Source organism: Tubulanus polymorphus, chromosome 2 (assembly GCF_964204645.1).
Source record: "Tubulanus polymorphus chromosome 2, tnTubPoly1.2, whole genome shotgun sequence".
NCBI classification, from domain to species: domain Eukaryota; kingdom Metazoa; phylum Nemertea; class Palaeonemertea; order Tubulaniformes; family Tubulanidae; genus Tubulanus; species Tubulanus polymorphus.
Genome location: NC_134026.1, coordinates 3241485 through 3257578, shown reverse-complemented (window position 1 = coordinate 3257578; position 16094 = coordinate 3241485). Strand labels below are relative to the sequence as shown.

The 16094-nt window shown below is 37.8% G+C and overlaps 2 protein-coding genes across 2 annotated transcripts; one reads left to right on the top strand and one right to left on the bottom strand.

Moving 5' to 3' along the window:
• Nucleotides 1-3620: 3620 nt before the first annotated feature.
• Nucleotides 3621-11095, bottom strand: LOC141900424 (protein regulator of cytokinesis 1-like). Its single transcript, XM_074787316.1, has 13 exons — nucleotides 10997-11095; nucleotides 9974-10235; nucleotides 9392-9625; nucleotides 8833-9003; nucleotides 8555-8704; nucleotides 8308-8455; nucleotides 8088-8224; nucleotides 7894-7989; nucleotides 7383-7529; nucleotides 7173-7289; nucleotides 6110-6247; nucleotides 5856-6011; nucleotides 3621-4742 (listed from the first exon to the last, which is right to left on the bottom strand). The coding sequence occupies exons 1-13, from the start codon at nucleotides 11008-11010 to the stop codon at nucleotides 4653-4655; spliced, it is 1860 nt and encodes a 619-aa protein (XP_074643417.1). The 5' UTR covers nucleotides 11011-11095; the 3' UTR covers nucleotides 3621-4652.
• Nucleotides 11096-12924: 1829 nt separating this feature from the next.
• On the top strand, nucleotides 12925-15839 carry LOC141900393 (uncharacterized). Its single transcript, XM_074787274.1, has 3 exons — nucleotides 12925-14264; nucleotides 14887-15324; nucleotides 15539-15839. Exons 1-3 carry the CDS (start codon nucleotides 13031-13033, stop codon nucleotides 15712-15714), a joined length of 1848 nt encoding a protein of 615 aa, XP_074643375.1. The 5' UTR covers nucleotides 12925-13030; the 3' UTR covers nucleotides 15715-15839.
• Nucleotides 15840-16094: the final 255 nt, after the last annotated feature.

Below are 16094 nucleotides of genomic sequence, written 5' to 3'. Positions count from 1 at the left end.
ATTGAGCATTTTTATCATTGAATTAATCAACGTGACCAAGAGATTTGACTATGTGATAGTTGTTAAAACTTATTATCGTCATTCCAAATAATATTATGATCAGACGTTAGTTGATCGAACTCTTAACCGCTGCTGAAATGACATTGTTTAAAACAATCTAGTCAACTGCGGTTAAGGTTCTTTCATTCCAATTCTCGAGTGATTTTGTCTGATTATCAAACGTGTACATTTGTATAGATCGATTTATTATTCATACCGCTATTATGTTTCTAATCTGTCTTTCTCCCTAGTCTTAAACTTCTTCCAATAGATATTTCATGAAGCACTCGTTTCTTAAAAACTTCGAATTCACAGAATTTGTCCCCAAACCGCTAAACTACGCTAGTTCTACTATTCATATTTAGTTCGATTAAATGTAAATAATTCCGCTAGATATGCTACCTACAAGTCTTGTGGCTACTGACAATTTCATCTTTAAAACACAGATTTATTTTTACCTGTAAATATTTAAAAGTTCGGTGGATTTCTAGGTCTATTATTTATACCATGACTGCTGTTATGAAAAAGTCAACTTCCAAATTGAAATTGCGCCGACGTTTCAGGTTTTTCTGGATGTCGACGTGCATTGTGTTATGGGCATTGCAATAATTACAAGAAACGGGGTTTGTATGGGTATGTTTTGTAATACGGGTTCGGGGGTCGGGGTATTGGTGCTAAACTAGTAAAACTTGTGATAAAAGTCGTCAAACCCATCCGGATAGTTAATGATATTTATACATATCAGATATTTTAGATGATTATGATTCTTATGAACTGCTTTTATTGTGACCAACTTAAAAATAACGCAAGATTTGCAACTAAATTCATAGATGTCGCCTCCACATACTCGGAGATTGATTTACATATCTTAATATTCTATTGTCTGCGAGTATGTTACGAAAATATCGTGGCGCGCATTTTGTTTTGAAGATTTACTAAGCTGATCGTTTGGAATGACAAAATTTATTTTTGAATATTTATCTATAAATTCATTCAACACAATGTAAAAATTTCAGGCCCTTCTCTTAAGCATTGAATTATTATTATAAATTAAGGGGTCTAAGGTGAAGGTGGTTTATCAGCTTGGATAATATATATATATATATAGTGCTTAAACTTTTTCTGATTATTATTTATTCGAAATTTGTTAATAATTAATGAGCCAAAAGCTAATTCAGAAGATCTTTTTATTTTAGTTCACGTTAATTCTATTGAGCCTATATGTTGAAATGTATTGGGTCAATTTTCGAAAGTTGATAAAATCATAATCAATCGAGAACCTACTGTTAATCTATATGGATGGGTGTACTAGTTAACTTAGTACGAAATACATTATTATTATCTGCCAAACGTGCATTTTGGAAGTTGAATTTGCAGTATTACTATTGTATAATACCGAACTATAAATGGGAACTTTGTTTACTTACTGAATGAATACTTGTTAAGAGAATACTATTTGAACAAAAAGATTATTCGCACAATTCATGAGCAGCTCAAAATAGGGTTTTATGCATTTAAATAAGAGTATAGCGCTTATACTTCTCACACTTTAAGACCTTATTCATGTGTCAATGTTGGCCAGCCAAGGATCACTGTTCCGGGGTATTTATGAAATTTCTGGGAATATTTTGGGGCAAAATTAGGCATGAGGCTTGACGGTTATTGAAAGCTAAGAATCGGTCACCGGAGAAGACGTCAACCTAACCAACTCACGCCAGATAAACTATGAGAAGAGAGATGAAGTATTTCAGCAAAGTTCCGAAGAGAATCAACTAGAAATCCACCGACGAAGAGAAATTGTCAGAAGACTCGACACGCTATCCTTCCTACTACAGACCACAGAAAAACCACTTCTATCCCCGGGTTCTTTTAAGAACCCACCAAATGTCCCAGAAATAGAAAGGTGTGTGCCTACCTGGCTTAGCTTCTTTGTAAAAGTACAGTTAGGACCCAGTGAATCTGGTCCTAATGTACACAATGAATGAATGATGTGTGGTCATCGTGTAAGATGTATGAATGTGTGTGAGCAAAATAATTTTCTTTTTCAGCTGAGAAAACAATCCACTTTAATTAGTAGAATCTCTGACATGGAGTAGAGATAATAAGTTTAAAACCCACTATACACAGAGTTGAAATAAAATTCGCTATTAAAGTTCTAGACTGTGTATGAAGTGGGATTTAAACATAAACTTGCTGGCACATTGCCACCATTGATATTTTATTTTGAATAATCAATGGATTCATTACCATGTGCCAATAAGAAACAAGTTTCCACGGCTAATAATAGTAATAAAGAACTGTTAATCTGATTATTGCTGGAGCGCTGAGGAACTGCTGCTTTGAATTCATCAAAACCTTCTGCCAGTTTTTATTGCGAAGTATAGGTTTATTTTCCTAACCAATCGAGTTTTACAGTGCAAATTTACCATGTGCCATATTCCAGTAATTTTGGAAAAAGTGTCCTTTTTGCAAATATTACTGGTGCTATACAAACAGTCCCCAAAATTTAAGTTCTAGGTACTGCCCTATGCCTGCTTATGAAACTTCTTCGTTCGGGCAGAATATGCACAGAGCCTTGTCTATATTTGCCGCCCATGAAATATCAAATCAATCACTTTCCAATTCAACTCATTTCAATGCCTCATGAACCTTGTGTAGTTGGGGTGGATCCTAGCCCGTACTTGATAGATATACAGACATAAACATCTTAAGTGTACACTCTCTTATAATCGTGAAGCTGGGAGCTAATTAAGATCCTCGACATGTCGTGATGGTTTAACACAAAAAAAGTATGGCAGACCAACAGTGGCGGATCCAGAGGCATAATATGACTACCGCATTTCGGCAACCGAGTGCCAAAGGCACAAGATGTGCCATACGAGTGCCGAAGGCATGACGTGCCCACGGGGGGTTTGGGGTTCTCCCCCAGATAATTTTGAAGAATTTAAAGGGCTGAGATGACATTTCCTGGGTTTTGGAAGGGAAAAATCCTGTTATGGGTACTTTTTTCCAAGGAATCAGCTAAGTCAAGTCCATCCATGAAATAAGTAAAATGTTGTTAGAGGAAAAATGTTGACTACCGCATTAGCAGCAAGTGCGGTAGGCTAAATCCGCCACTGACCAATGAAGTACCTAAGGAGGTCAAGGAGTACCAAACAAATAGGGGTGGCTCCTTTACATGTTCCCCTTTGCAATCCTCTGGTTCCATGGCATGGATATTCTATTATGATGTTTCATATGTTTGAAGTCGAATAATCACCCAACAACCCATGTACTTGAATTCAAAATTAGGTTGGACATTTACTGGTCTCCCAGTCCTTCGAATGTGGGCGTCTGTGACGTATCCATATTTGTCCATAACGTAGAATGAAGACTCGCTTATCTTCCATATATTTACACAGCATAACAAGCGTTGCCTGGCATAGGAATATTGATTAGTGTGCAGTGCATGGTACGTCAGTAGAGACCTGTACGACAACAGCAGGAACCTGCATTTCATCAAAACAATTGCAATGCTCAAAAATCATTAGAAGGAAAAGTGCTGAATATTTGGAATTTTACTGGTTTTATTGATAAGGCAAGCTCACAAATTGCACAATTTGCTGTCCTCGGACAAGTCTAACTAATTTTGATAATATCACAATACCGAATGATGCTTAATGAAATAAAGACCCGAGTGCAAAGCTATTAACAGCAAAAAACAAACTACTGAAATTACGCAATCATAAAATGCATTGGAATGATGTATTACAGCCATGAAAATGAACATCACCATATATGTATTTTACAGATAAGTTTATATAGGATTATAGATCATCCACCGTTCAGTTGATTAAGTAGAAAAACATGTTTAAAATGCTCACATTAAATACGCACTAATAGAAATACATAGATAAAATCAGTGGAATATTATTAACAGCTATCTACGTAGATAAAATACAATGGATATAAATGTGGACGGTAGGAATTAAATCAGTCATGTACACATGTTGTTCTAACATTTATAGACCATTTTCTTGCTCTATATTTCTGTATTGACAAATAGGCTAGAACCAAAGCCAGACGACGAAATCTCAACTTCTGAACTTTGCATTAATCTATATCTACCAAGGGACCTAAATTGAACTAGTTCAACAGCGTGTTGCCACATGCAAGAAATGAAATATTCACCAAAACATCAAATGCTGAACAGTCAGAAGTTCTACCATATGCTTATGAGCAACCACATTGCCCAGTAACCAAATTGTCGTGAGGGATTTAGATAATTTACACATTCCTTCATTAACGAAAACTTCATCAGAAAAACCATTCATTCTGTTACATACAATTCCTTTACACATTATCCAGGCACAGGAGACATTTCCAATTCAATTGAACATATATTACGTTCGTAGGATTTTGAATTGCACAATTCTTCATTCAGATAAAATCTGTATAAAAATTGTTGATTAAGTACTGGCAGAGTTTTCATGCCGAGTGCCTGTAGGTTTTATATTTACAGCTGTTACATGGAATGAAGAGTTGGCTTCACCAGCGGCAGACGACGAGAACGCACGTAGCAGAGAGTGAGCACAGCAATCGATAGATACAATCACACACACGCTCTATAAGATTCACAGCCCTGTCACACGAGAATGTGTGCTTTGTCCGTGGTGAAGTACGCTACTTCGACAATACGGTCTTTCTTTCGTGTTCAAGCCATTCTGTAATGAAAAATAGAATATCACTAGAAGATATATTTTCGTCGCGAGAAATAAAAGCAGTTCTAGGGGCCGATATCATTTCCTACAATAACGCACCACTGGGTATATGTTAAAATGAATCATGAATAAACAAGTATTCCGGGGTTAAGACTCATATAAATGCAGCCTGTCTTGTATACAACAGATATCCTGTATCTCGTATACTGGTAAATAAGGTCAATACATTGAAAGCTAGAAATGCTGTTGTCATATACTTCAGCTGCACATATGGGGATAAGCAGTCTACATTTATGACCAAGACAATTTACCGAGGTCAATTTATATGGGTTGTTGTGTTCAGCCTATTGGTGTCTGTTAACAACAGTCACAGCAGGAGTCTATATCGACAGCAATGTGTGCCCACCTGAATAATAACTTACATAGCTGCTGACATCAGCATATTCACCCAACCATCTGACAATAGTTGCTGTGTCAGGTATAATTATGAACTATGTTAGTAATAATAATTCATGACATTGAACCAAGAGGAAATATAGACGTAAAAATTTAACAACTGAACAAATTAGCAACGTGGTTGAATTAGTGAGTTATTCTCATATAAATTGGCGAATTTGTTAGTCAACCAGTTCAGAGAAAAATTGTCAGTCAATTCTACGAATTATCTCATTGAACAAAAGTTTTGTCCCGAACAATATGTAACAAAAATAGTTCGTTTCTTCTTATTCGAACTGATAGTACTGAATGTTTGCCTTGGACCTAGAAGGCTATTCCTGATAAACAATTCTGCGAAGGTAAACAAAGAGATTGTATGCATGACCATCTAGTTTTCAAATGAGACACTAGATGGCAGCAGCGCTTGAAGCAAATTGTTTAGTCTGAAGTGTGCGATGAAACGTCGAAAGTGCCTTGAAATTAGAATACTGTGATTTTTAGCTCGAGTTTTCAGCTTACCCATAATGAGTAAACAGGGAGAAATCAAATTTCCATCTGAAAACGCTAGAAAAAAAGAAAGACATGACTCCCAAAATTAACGGAAACTGAGCATATTCCTTCACAATAAACAAATTTCAAAGTGTATGCAACGAAAAAGCTAATATAGGACCGCTAACTGACCGTGAAGTCTTGATACGACAATCCAGATGAAATAGACATCGTTGACATATGTGTCGAATCACCGTTTGAACTAACGCCGCTAGTCGTGTTGTTAGATTTATCCATTAACATGAACTTACGCTGGCTCTCCGTACTAGGACGTAATCTTCGAGAACCCTACAGCGAACGGGAGAAATTACAATCATTAGATAGGTATTTTACGAGTTTTCTCGATCGAAATTCTTCATTTTGAAACACATGAAGATATTACTCACTTTTGAAAGGGATTTTCTTTTCAGTTTAGATTTATTGACAGCTGATGGTGCTTTCGGAGCGCGCCCGACGGCTGGAGACGCGAATAAACTAGTGTGGTTAATTCGACTCACTGAACCGGGAGTTTTCGTTTCATTCAACTAAAAAGAAAGAATACACGCTGCATGTATTTCAAGGCAACTTCCAAAACTGTCCATAAATATTCCAGGCTTCTTCTTCACATGTCTTATACACATTGCTAATGTACAGGTAGTAAGTTAAGTACTCAAATTCAGGGGAATAAAAGTTAAAATTCTTTATTCATGATACGAGTCAATGTTGAAATTGCAGAAATGGAATACGATTTAAGAAGATTGATAATTGATAACATTGAGCACATGTGCTGAAGCATCTAGATCACAGTGCATCAAATACATATCATGAGTGCAGTGAAAGATTAATAGCATTAAAGACATGATATAATAGTTTAAACATGATTTGGCACATTTGTAGAGATTGATCTGTTTGGTGATAGATAAAGGGGCCCAGCTGCACGAAACAAAATATTACTACTGGCATCTACCGCTGCTTATTTTCAAAGATAAATAATTGAATCACGAGATTTTGTGAAGCTGGCCCCTCGCACGAAAACTGTCACTTGGCTCGAGGTGTATTTCCATCAAAGATTACCTTCGTAACTCTCAACAAAGACACCGGGTTTTTAGGAGTGCAAGGAGTTTTACCCAAATCACACTAGAAAACATTAGATCAATGAAAAAAAAAAAAAAAAAAAAAAACATTAGTTATATAATAAAAGCAAAATGGAAACAATTTTTGGAGTATCTTCTAGTTATCAGCGTTAGTTAGGCAAAGTTTGTTATCAAACAGGAAGATTACATCCTGGTGGTTCGCACAGTTTAGGTGAAGCCATCATGAAAAGAAGCATATGAAATAGAACATCCCAATATAAACTTCACTTAGCCTACTTCGATCGAGTGCATTGCAGGTTATGAAGCTACATACAGCAACCTAGAAGCACATTCCAATTATCTATCAATAAATTCGAAGCGACGTCGTTTGTTTTACCTTTCGCATTTTCGAGTTTGGTGTTTTCCCCGGTGTGCCGAGGAATCGACGTTTGCTAGGTGTCGGTTTACTTCCCCAGTACATTTCCTCTTCGGTTATTCTGGCGCGTAAATTTTTCTAAAAACACGAGCGTCAATTTAGGAAAAGCGAAATAAACCCAGGCTCTACTATAAACGATTGCTAGTAATGTCAAGTCCGCTGCGTACTTACCCTTTGCGCTTTTTCATTTTCTTTCTGTACTTTGTAATTCGCCCACTGATGTTTCACGTAGATATTAAACCTCTGTCCCTCGACGAGAAATTCTTTCTCGTTCTCCTCTTCCCATCTATTGATAAGATCGCATAGTTCTTCTTCCAGCTAAAAAAACAGAGAGGAACATTTCAACCTTGTCAAGTATGAAAGCTGCAATCGCGCGGAGAGGGTTTGGCCCAGGTCAAGAGTGTGTGGCCACACGTTAACCATTCACTTGATACTAGACAATACTATTTAAAAAAAACAAAGCAAAGTGAGTCATTTCCAGAAACAGTTGCAATTCACACGCAATAATTTGACCTGTGCTAAAATTTGGTACTGGCCTGGTTCCACATTTTTGGTCGCGCCAAATTTGGCACTGGTTCCAAACAGGTACAAGTCGATTTGACACCAGTGTGAATGGTGGGCCCGGGCCTAATCGGCTAAAAACAATTGTGTGATGTCGACTTAAGATTTAAAATGATCATACCCTTGGTAAATCTTTAAGCATCTTCTTACGCTTCTTCTCTTCGGCGAGTAAATTACCTCCGCGATTTGTAAAACGATTCGGATCGCTCTGCCTCCTCTAGAAAATAAATAAACATATTCACAGTGTCCACAGTGTGAAAACAATCAAAATCAAATAAAACGACAAACATCGTCGACTATAACTCAACAACGTACGTCGATTTCGAGATATTCCAGCCACAGAACTTGTCTCTTATTCAACCGATCCAGCAGAGTCTTGTAAGTATCGTAGTAGGCTTTCAACTTTCGCAACTCGCTCTCATGCAAATCAAGAAGGTCCTCGGTATATTCAGCTAGAGTAGAAAATCATTTTCTTTTATTACAATTGAAGCATTAATCTCCGAATGATATCTAATCGGATTTCAATCTGACTCACTGCAAGTAAACGGTCTGAATTCATCCCTTTGTTGTGGACTGTAGAAACATTTATCCCACCATTCGACCAACTCTTTCCTCGCGCCGTCGACAAACTTTTTCATGTTTTCGAACTTCAGTAGTTCACATCTGGCGATCTCTTCTCTAAGCTGGTTAAAAAAACCACGAAAACAAAATCATTAATCATATTTCACTCGAATGATTATAGAGCGTGTCGACGAGAATATTAGGGGATCACGTTTACGTACAGACTGTATAACAGCAGGTTTAAATCCAGTATGCATCGAACTGAATTGTGCCCTTTCTTCCTCGGCAGTTTCCAATCGAATCCACAACACATTTAACCGATCGCGCAGCTCCGCGGCCAATGAGAAATTATCCTTCTGCTTTTGTTCCAACTGGAAATGAGTTAAAAATTTAAAAATATCAAAAACCGTGGCTCGAAGTTTTTCTAAAATTTACTTGAAAAATCATTAACTATCTTTTCAAACTTTCATTTCAATGCTGGTTGCAATATTGTAGGTACCTCTTTGTGTAAATTCTGAATGGCTTTCATGTTATCAGGCGACAACTGAAAACATTCATCTTCCTCACACAACATGTCTCGTTCGAAAGACGTATTTGGACACTCTTCCAGCTCTTCGAGAAGGGCGACGATTTTCTGCTTAGTCTCGCGGAAGACGACCACACGTTTTTCCTGAAAAATACAAATTTACTTTTACCATTTAAAACATCGGCCAGGTATCTTCATGTCAACAGTTAAGGCTTTGAAACCTATTTTCACCGGTCATTTTCGTTTCGAGTCAATTCTCAAAATCAGATTTTCAAGGAACCAATGAATAGGATGAGTGGACAAAACTGGGGGTGGGCGCACAAAAACCTGTCAGTGCTAACCATGGTTAGTACACTGTGATTAGGTATAAATGGGCGCAGGAAAACGCTGTTAGCTGACAAATTCTTCGTGCGGCCTCTTATTTCAATCTGGTTAGCCTAACCACGGATAAGCCACTAACCACGGTTAGGCTAACAGGGTTTTTCTGCGCCCGCCGCTGACTGTTACACAGTATTGGCGCATGATTCGATACCTTTTCAGCTTTAAGCATAGCAGTATGCTGCTGCAACTCATCAAGTTGGGTCGGAGTTGGAACGGAACCGGATGGTATATAATACGGAGTGGCACACAGCACGTCACATAGTTTCTGTTCGGCAGTCTGTAACACGTTCAGCGTTTTCAAACGATCGTTCTTGATTTTCGTCAGCTCTTCGACTTTACTGCGTAAATCTTTTTCCAGTTGTAATAACGTAACGTCTTTCCGAGGCTGCGAAGAAAAGGGTATCGAAACTGACAATGAAAGAAACCATTACTTTACTGATTCAGCTATCATTAATAGTGTGAAAATATCACAATTTGAAAACACAGTTTAAACCTAGTTTCAAGCGTAACTTCACAAAATTTCAGGGACAAACCATCATCAGGTTTTTAAAACTAGAAAACCAATCAGGCCTACAGGGTCCAGTTTCACGAAAATGTGTAAGCCAAAAACGGTTGAGTTTGAATAGTTGTTCTCATTAAAAACAATAGTAAGCAATAGCAATTACACCAAAATTTGAGGTTAACTTTTTTGTGAAACTGGGCCCAGGATGAGCTGTCAATGAATTCTATTTACCTCATATTTCGGTACGGATAAATCTTGTCCGAGACTGATTAACGATGCTTCGTAGTTTTTGACTTTCTTGACGAGTTTATCTTTCAGCTCGCCTTCTTCGGCGACCATCTGCTGTAGCAGATTACACAGGTGTTCGAATACTACACTCGTACGCTCCTGTCTCTGCTGCTGAGAAAATCCGATACTGTCCCAAATACATTGTAGCTCATTCAGCGCCGACTCTAAATTTGAAGTCAATTCTTTCTTCATTGAATCATTTTTGCTGCAAAATTGGAAAAAATACACAGTAGTTAAGAACCGAATAGTGTTTGTGTGAAGTATGCCTACCAACTGACTACAGGACTCCTCTCCTATGGAACAGTATGGCATTAAAAAGTCAAGTCCATTTCTTATTGCCTATAATATGCCTAACCAATTTTTGGGATATAACACTTGAAATTATCAAAAATATAAATTATTATTTCCAAGTCAACGAGGTTATCATTTATAAAAATAGCCACTATTGCGTTTCAAAATCTGTGTGGATGCATTGCAAGAAACAGGAAGGAGGAATTGACTTCTGTGATTTAACAGTTAATTTGACAGTTTGGCATCCATCCATCCAGATGTAGGTATGGCATATATTTGTGGAACTTTTAAATTGTGAAAACAAACGTTTTTGACTATCATCATATAGAAAGATTAAACAGTATTAAATCCATGAAGCGGCAAAAGATTTTTGTAATCGAATGGGCCGGGGTGGGGTCTAAACTTCACATCTTAATTTTAAACAAAGAAGAGGCCGAGAAAGTTTCAATCCTAGAGAATCGATCAAAAGAAGTTCTGTGGTGTCATTACATAAAAAGAGCTTTATAAACTTCATGATTCGATGCGATCGTTTTGGGGTGGGGGGCTGGCGATGTCAAAATAATATTTTTCGAATTTCCTCCCACTCAAACAACAACCCAGCACGTCACTACTTCAAGGCAAAACGATTTTAAAAAAGGTTAATTAACCATTCTTTCAGTTAACAACGTTCTTTACCTGTTCTTCGGCATCTTGAAGTCTTCCGGTTCTATTCTAGTGTCTTGAAAAAGCAATTATTATCACATAATTTCATGAAATTCTACGCGAGCTCCGTCTTCAAAAACAGGTTTAAATGGCGTACGCAAACCGTGCCATCCGATTGGTCGAAAGTTTTCTACCCAGCATTCCCTCCGACTAATGAGATTGAGTTCGAATCCCGATTAAACGCAAAAAATAATTCAGTAAAAGATAAAAACAAAGAGTTGTTTACCGAAAACTGCTTTTAGCTTGCTATCATTCGAGGAAAATTTAATTTTCTTTGAATAAACATTTTGAAAGCAAATTGGTATTTCATGTTTCAGAGTATCTCATACCGTAGTTCGCATGTCCCCGGAAGGAGTTTTCCATGGCATTTTCTCAATAAGACAAAAAGCTACGTTTCTGAGTACGAGTAAGTGTTGTTTTAACGCGACGTCTGAAATGATTCGAGAATAGATACTTACTCAATTAAGGCAATTAATTCTAAACGAAATAAGTGCCAATCTCATCCCCCTTTTAACGATGCCGGTTTTTCAGTACTAATTAGTTCTTTCTTTTGTCTAGTTTTATATACATATCTATATTAACTTAAATGAGTTCAATTAGAAGTTAACGGTTGGGGAATCCTCAATATTCATAGGTCTGATATTAACACAATTAATAATCTTTTGATATATTTATTTGCACATATGGCTGACCATTTAAAACGATATTATTTACGGTAAATTAGCTGCAGAAATAAAATACCGGTACACTGCCCCGTAACCGAAAGAAACGAACCAAAATACTGAACATATTTTGCAATAGAGAGAACAACACTTTTTTCAAATTTTATTAAATGCGGTACGGTAGGCTAGTACATGTTACAATGACATGAAAATCATGGGACACACTCACACGGTTTTGTCGAGTACGCGAGTAAGTGTAGGGCGTACGTACATATATAGCGCATGGGGGGGGGGCAGCGGGAAATTCTGGAAGAAGCACCCTTAATTGCAATTGTTATATCCAATAGCAGTGCCCTTTTGGGTTCCTCTGTCCTGGAAGTAGAATTTCTTTGTTAACAGCAGATGAAATTAAATCGTGGTTTGGCCATTTTATGTGTATGAAATTGTTTTACGATTTGACTGAATCGAATGACGTTTATCTATCGCTGTCATAGAGACGTAATTTAATTAAGCACTGCGGGGCAGGCGAGCGTTACATTTTATCTCCATGAAACAGGCAGCTTTTTTATTAATAGGGTTTTATAATCTGACACGATGTTGAGAGACTCCGGTCCCGCGTTGCTCTCGCTACTGCGGTCGATGTATCATTTCTAACGCGCTTGTATATGGAGTGATAGGATAAATTCCACAGACAATAATTCACAAGGTAACGGGAGCAGAAAATATCGTCGCTAATTACTTAAGAATTCTACTTTTAATGACGTTTTAAAACTTAATCTTCATTTTGTCTTATTTTGGGGGTTGTGGAGCGATAGTGGGATATTTTTGCTCAATACTTGTAACTTTTATCTGGGGCTTTTAGTAATCATGGTGTAATTTTCATTTAAGAAAATTCTTTATTTTGCAGCGCATCAGTTCAATCGAGCGAATTTGATTTCTATTAGTGCTTTGTTACCATTCAATTCGAAAATAAACTTTTCATGAATGAAAAAAAAAACGTACTAACTCGTGAACCACTGACAAAAGTGAATTTACGGAGCTTTTATTGTACAATTAGGCGAGATAAAACATGTTTTTTTTCGTAGGATTTCGAGTACGTGAATCATCCATTAATATATTATTGTCACTTAGGTGTTCGGTTAGTTGGCGTAGGCCACCAATTTACATAAATGTGTACACATATATATTTGTTCAGTCGTACGCGCAGTTCAGTTTTAAGTCTATATGCATTCGTAAATAGAAATTCAAACATTATTTCAGATAATCTTCTACTGCAATAGACACCATGCAGACTTCGCAGATGATTAAATCCGTACAGAAGTGAGCACAGCTTATATATACACAGATGAACAAGATGGATTTTTCACAGTTTCGAGAAAACGGGGAATTGTCTGATATTGTTGTCGTCGTAGATGGCCAGGAATACAATTTGCACAAGTTTCCGCTTTACATAAAATCGGACTTTTTCAAAACTTTGGCTCGAGATGGATCGGGTGCCGAACGCGACGTGGTCGAGTTGACAGGTTTTCCGGGCGGGCAGCAAACGTTTGCCACTGTAGCCGATTTTTGCTACGGAATAAAAGTCGATATTACTTCAGATAATGTAGTTCATTTGAGATGCGCGGCGGAGTTCCTGATGATGACCGGAAAAGGCAATTTGGCAGACGTTGCGGATAGATATTTGCACGATGTTCTTACGTCAGCTAAATTCAGTCGTTCCACCGGTTTGATCGTTGATATTCTATTGCAATGTTGCAAATTGAAAGATATGGCAGAAAAAGCTACAATCACCCCGCGATGTATTGAAGCAATCATACATATCTGGTTAAAACCGCCGACGCAGTTTTCGAATCCTCGTAAGAAATTGAATAATGATTTGAAAGAAAACGAAGAGGGGAATATGGACAAGGTGCAACAGCTTCCTTTAGATCTGTTTAAAAGACTAGTGATTACAGGGCGGGACAGAGTCGTCTGGCCAAAAACACTGGCCGTTGCCGCGCAAAAGTATATCGGTCAATATTTCAATTCCGACTGTGAGCCGAGAAAATCTGACGAGCAACTGCGCAATAATCCACAAACGACGAAATCACCCGAAGAACATGATAAACAGGCGGAGGCGCCAAATATCGTTGTCAACGATGTCGAAAATAAACCCGATGAAAAACAAATCTGTAATATCATGGACGAACTTCTGCTGGTGATTCCGGAAGATACGCCGATGGAAGATGCGGTGTCGACCACGTGGGCAGTTCTAGCTCTTATCATGGCAGACAAAGTCGGGTGTAAATGTCGCGATCGACTGGTGAAGCTGGCCAGCGATATTCTGCATAGATTTACCAGTATTGAAATGGAGAAACTTTCGTGCCGCCTGATTAGCGAAATAACAGAAATGGCTTGTAAAAGCGAGAAATGCGTCCCCGATGTCGTATCCCGTGTAATAGACACTTATCTGTTAGATTTGGCGAAATCTAAAGAGTTGAAACCAGAAGCGTTTATCACTCTTGCTAAATCGATGCCTGTCGATTGTAGACAAAATCACGATTTATTATTCGAAGTGTTGCAGGAGCTATTCAAATATGGTGAGTGTTTAACGGCTTATTTAATTTTGTTTCCGTGGTCAGGCATGCACAAGATTTGTTTTCGAATTTTCCATAAAAAATCTACCTAATCATATAGTATAATTCATGTCGCACATGAGTTGTGTTCGAGGTATAACGAAATGTGAGACATGCCCGGACAGCCCGCATTGTTGAACTGACGTACGGCTTAAGACAGCGCAAGATAGCATAAACGCCATGCCCGGGTTGAGCACGACGACTCGAGTTCATGGTCTCTGCGGAGGGTGCACCTCCCTGATGCGAGAAAAAGCAATCATCTTTTTGCCCCCCACCCACAATCGAAACGTGGCTCTCCAGCTGGGAATGTATGAAACGAGTGATTTGTATGTTAATCATCTAAATAAACAAAAAAAACCTGTACAAACATGTTAAATACAAGAGAACAATTTACGTTTTTTGTTAAGTGTTAAAATGAATCAAAACAGATTTCACAGAATATGAAAAGCAGCCATCGATCGTGTTTAATTGCTCGAATGAATTGTCAAAATCTAATGCATCAACATTTTGCAAATCCCGAATTACAATGGGCGAATATATCCCGAACCATTTAGATTAATTGAAAAGGTTTAATCAATCGTTTCAGAAGTTGACATTGAGGATGATACGAGGAAAGAAATGTTGGCGGTCATAGACTTCTGTCGCTTGAGCGAAAACATGTTAACCAAGGCTCACGAGAGCGAACTTGTACCGGCTTCGTATATTACTAGAGCTGCCCTCGACCTGTGCGCCAGACTCAGGTCGGAGTTGGACTCGGCCAAGGCGATCATTCGCATGCAAGACGAAGATCTGCAACGTCTCAGTAAATTGAAATCAATTTCAAATGGAACATCTAAATACAGCGGTAACAACAGTAACTGGGAGACTGCGAGTGTAGCTTCGACGAGTAGCATCCAGAAACCGAGATATCATTCAGCGGTGAAAAACTTCCGAACAGTCGACCACAACAAAGATCATAGTCGGTCGATTTCACCAGCGGTCTCGATAGTGTCCTGTAGATTGCGAACATCCAGTACCAGCGAAGGTATGAAAAGGTAGAAAACTGCATCTAACTTCTAATTTCTAGTTTATTTGAGTAACGTTCTATACCTTGATATGATAATTAATTCTAATTTCTTCATTCATTTTCATGGCTTCTTCAGAATAAAATCTTACTTGTAATTTTAACTTCCAGCTACTAACTACGGTCTATATGCGCTAAAAATGAAATTGATAATTTTCTCGTCGTTATTTTACAGCTCTTACTGAAACGAATTCACCGATTCTCACTGCAGACGATTATGACGCGTCTGGTGTTCCTGATTTCTCGTCGTCCGGCATCAGTTCAGACGATGTGAAAGAAGTTATGAATGGCCTAGCTGAATTGAGTCCTAGATATTCTAACTACCTGAGAACTGTACCGACGAAGTGGTGAAGATAAAATCCGTCATCAGTAGCTTTTCCCGTAGGATTAGTTTCTCCCGAGTCATCTGTGCTCATTTATATTAACACGTGTATCATTAGTGACATGACTTCTCAATCTTAAATTAATGAGTTTTATTGTGGGTAAAGTAAAGAAACCTTCTTCCATGAATAGAATTGAGCAATAAATGATCGTGTATTCTACTTGTGATAAGTTTAGAATGGATTTTATATGAGTAACAAGATAACCTACGTCCTTTAAAATTCGTATTCAAAATGCTCGTACGTGTATTCATTTTGTATTGAAAAATCTACGATTTTGTATGGGAATATGATTCGGATATTCATTAAAATACCGATAGTCTGCAGATAGCACCCTTGACTATTAATTAA